Raw genomic sequence first — 4,350 nt, forward strand, 5'->3', positions numbered from 1 at the left:
TTTCTTCTCGAGACTTTTCGCACGGACTTGTTTTTTCTGTGGTCGGCTTCGCATTTTACGAGTAGCAATATTTGTTATAATTAACATTACTGCTAATATTTCGTGACGAAGACGGAATAAAATATCTAAATTATATTTAACATTTTTGGCGTTTCTCGTACAGACTTTCTTGTATGCTGTACACATCTAAAAATGCAAAAATCGTACAAAATATGTACTGCAAAATACGACCGGTTGATAGAGGTATTGACAGTGAAAATGTGTTTATTTCTGAGTACTTATTATTATTTCAGTACAAGTGTCGAATAAATGTTTCTGCTTTTACGAGAAACATTTTTTCATACAAATATCTTGACTTCTTTAAATACAGTGTGGGTATTTTTTCCGTATCTTGTCGGCCTTTTGTGTCTGGTTATTCGGATTGGTTTCGTTCTCTCGCAGTAACCAAAAGTCAAAGATAGAGGACGCTGTGATGTGCTGTCCCTGGTGTACCGAATAAACCGCTCGGGCAGAGGCCGAAGAAGAAGACGCTTCCGTCGCTTGAACCCGAGTGTCGAGTTGCTAATGCTCAACAGAAGCGACTCGTTTGAAGGTATTGTCAATGTCGTTTTATCCTGCAAATAAATTATTGTTCGACTGTGATATTGGTGTCCACCTGTTCCAAAAGGTTGTAGTTTGTTTTGAGCCTACGTAGCCGAGATTGTGTCAGTTTCGTTTATGCTTGGCGCTATGCTGTAGTCAGGCTTCATTGTTTTTGTCGTAGGCCTGACTGTATATTTCCGGTTCTGTTACGCTTAAACGATGAGCTTGTCATTGAAATAATAACGCTTTGCTTCAAACTGTTACCTCAGACCACTTGTATTTCCTCTATTTAAGGATTTATCACCATGAGTTATGCAGAGAAACCAGACGACATAACGAGGGACGAATGGATGGATAAACTGAACAATGTCCACATTCAGCGAGCTGATATGAACAGACTTATTATGAACTACTTGGTGACAGGTGCGGTATTACAGCATTGATGTTCAGGATCCTAGAACACAAAACAAAAGCAGATATCATGACAACTGTTTTTTTTGTTTTATTTTATTTTTTGTGGGGGTTACAGAGGGCTTCAAGGAGGCGGCGGAGAAGTTCAGAATGGAATCTGGTATTGAGCCAAGTGTAGACTTGGAATCACTTGATGAGAGAATAAAGATCAGGGAGATGATTCTGAAGGGACAGATCCAGGACGCCATTGCGTTGATCAACAGTCTGCATCCGGAACTACTGGATACTAATCGCTACCTTTACTTTCACTTGCAGGTAATATCATCCATTTGTTTTCTCTATCTATCTCTATCACGATTTATGGGCAAGAGGAGGAGTCAGTTTAATCAACTGTCAGATAATTATTCACATTGAGCTGTGAGGACAACAACCCAATTTCTTCTTTATTCAGTACTTTTTTCTTTATTGTTCTTTATTATCTTGGTGTGTTGTTGACACTTTGAATAAGCCTCAGATGCATCTTTATACAAAATTCCACAAAGAGTATTTGTGTCATTCAGCAGACATCTTCACAATTGTTGTTTTGACTAATATTTGCATTTTTTTTTTGTTGTTGTTTGCAGCAGCAGCATCTGATTGAGCTCATTCGCTTGAGGGAGACGGAAGCTGCCCTCGAATTTGCCCAGTCGCAGTTAGCAGAACAGGGCGAGGAGAGTCGAGAATGTCTGACTGAGATGGAAAGGACGCTGGCCCTGCTGGCATTCGATAATCCAGAGGAGTCACCTTTTGGAGATCTGCTCAATATGATGCAGAGACAAAAGGTAATCACGCCCACCCCCCAACATGTGTTATTTGGCTTGCAATAATAATAATAATATATTTCATTAATAAGCGCCTTTCAAAACATTCACGGTCACTTTACAGTCACAGGATACGTATTTCTGTGGGTGAGCAGTGGCAGCCACACGCGCCAGCGTTCACTCAACCCGTAAGTCACTCAAATATATAGAAAACTATCTAGCTAGCAAGCTAATAAAATTACAAAATAAGTGAAAAATAGACACATTTCCATGTTCCCGAATTTCAGTACGTGTGCTCTTCTTCTGTGAATGTGCGCAGTTGTGTGCCTTTGGATACCACACACTTTAACTGAAGTCAATTCACATCAAGTGAGCCAAACATTTATTTCCCATAAGAAACCATTAAAATGAGAATAATCCGTTCCCAGGTCCCCATAAAACATAATTTTTTTACAAACTGGATGTTGGGGTTTCAGTTTTAGCTCAAGAGAATCAGATCTCGCTACTGAATGTCAGACAGTAACGATCCTATGATGTAATATAAATAAGAGGTAGATTGCTAACGGGCTATTGGCTGGCTTGCTAACTGGCTATTGGCTGGCTGGCTAACTGGCTATTGGCTGGCTTGCTAGCTGTTGGCTGGCTGGCTAACTATTAACTAGCTAGCTTTTAACTGAGTATCCTGTGACTGTAAAGTGACCTTGAGAGTTTTGAAAGGCGCTTAGAAATTAACTGTATTTTTATTATTATAAAATAAGCCTTAAAACTACACAAAATATACATTATTTTATGTATAATAAATGTGCTATTGTATTACGAGGGAAATAAAATGCCTTCATTTATCTTTCAGGTGTGGAGCGAAGTGAATCAGTCTGTGCTCGACTATGAAAATCGGGAGTCAACCCCCAAGTTAGCCAAGCTTTTGAAGCTACTGCTATGGGCCCAAAATGAACTTGATCAAAAGAAAGTCAAGTATCCCAAAATGACAGATCTCAGTAAGGGGACCATTGAGGAGCCAAAATAATGAAAGAATAAAATGGACATGTTTGCGATATCTATTTGTACCCTGACAAAATGAAGATATCATCTTTGTCCACTAAAAGTTTCCCTTTTTATGTTGAACTGGACTGATGCTATTTTAAAAATGACTTCTCACTTAATTAAACGTGTTATTTTATTTGGAGTAATTATGTAGATATATGGGTTTAAATCAGTATGTTTTTTGTTTCATATTTACATGTACGGGTTTAAATCAGTATGTTTTTTGTTTCATATTTACATGTACGCAAGTTTTTTTTTCTGTCTGTTGGCAGGGAAAGTTGGTATTGAAGGGTGAATAAAGCCTAAATTAGGTTGTCAGCCTGCGTGATCATGCTTCCGGTGAAAATGATAGGCTCTATGTGCACGTGCTCAACAAAAGCATACACGTCAGCAATGAAACACGGGTGTTTCTAAATTCTTGTTTACAATACAATACATATTGATTTATATAGCGCTTTAACAACAGCTGATGCTGTAACTTTGCTGTTTATGGCTGAAAAAGTTCATACAGATGCTATGATGTACATGAGTGAAATAAGCTGCTCTTTTACTATATCTGCTGTGCTTCCATCCGCTGTTATTTTATTTTGCAATAAATACAAGTTTTACAATTTTACCAATTTGGAGTGTTCCATAACGACGAATGAACCAACTTTCCACACCACCTTTGAGTGCAGATGTGGTTTGCTATCGAGTGGAGTACATTTGCTATTGTGCACACACACAGGCTCGTGTTTAGCCAAAGAGGACACAAAAGAAAATTACGGTCAAGTAGAAGAAGGAGATCATCAAAAAACATGAACGAGGTGTGCGTTTATGTGACTGAGCGTCTCAGTACCAGGAAGAAAAGAGTTTTGTTTATATAAATAACTTAAATGACGTGTTGTGAATTAACTATCTTTTGTGTTTGCATTTGCTTCGACGTCTTGAGGTCGGAAATGGGACACTGTAAGATAAACTCGATTTCCAACCTTTTCCTAATGCAGCATCACATCCCCTCAGGCTGCTTCTGTAGGTTCTGAGTCAATTTCAACTCTTTACGCACACAATTCCCCGCGGTATCCTTCGCATGATCGCATCCGTGGCCCAGGTGTCCCCATGAATACGACTTACTTTAAGTGCAACAGCATGCAATTTTACATGATTTTTGGCAGTTAATTAATTTAAGCAACAACAAAAACCGAGGAACCATTTAAGAGCTAAAAGAGCCGGATCTTTTTTGTGAGCCGAACCAAAAAAAACTGGCTCTCTGAAAAGAGCCGGAATTCCCATCACTTGTACAAAGTGTCACTAGTACAATGTTTGCTGACAAAGTTTCTTGGATAAGAAACGAAACGTCCGACACCTTTAAAGAAGTACAGATGACGGCTGAAGAAACCTTTTCATCGATGGACCACTCCTGTACGACTGAGAGCTTAGTACAAAGTGACTTCATTTGGATCGAATTGACTACAGACCTGTGATCAGATTGTATTTTTATGTAATCACTTCCGGGTTTTCGCCCTCTAGCGACCAC

General features: G+C 38.9%; 1 protein-coding gene across 1 annotated transcript; it reads left to right on the top strand.

Annotated features, from left to right (window-relative positions):
• The first annotated feature begins 471 nt into the window (after positions 1-471).
• LOC148902758 (glucose-induced degradation protein 8-B homolog) lies at positions 472-3,450 on the top strand. Its single transcript, XM_089001815.1, has 5 exons — positions 472-592; positions 877-1,005; positions 1,112-1,308; positions 1,617-1,814; positions 2,644-3,450. The coding sequence occupies exons 1-5, from the start codon at positions 565-567 to the stop codon at positions 2,815-2,817; spliced, it is 726 nt and encodes a 241-aa protein (XP_088857941.1). The 5' UTR covers positions 472-564; the 3' UTR covers positions 2,818-3,450.
• The last annotated feature ends 900 nt before the right edge of the window (positions 3,451-4,350 follow it).

The sequence above is a fragment of the Hippocampus bargibanti genome, linkage group LG01 (genome assembly GCF_051943395.1).
Source record: "Hippocampus bargibanti isolate YZ-2025 linkage group LG01, ASM5194339v1, whole genome shotgun sequence".
In the NCBI taxonomy this organism is placed as follows: domain Eukaryota; kingdom Metazoa; phylum Chordata; class Actinopteri; order Syngnathiformes; family Syngnathidae; genus Hippocampus; species Hippocampus bargibanti.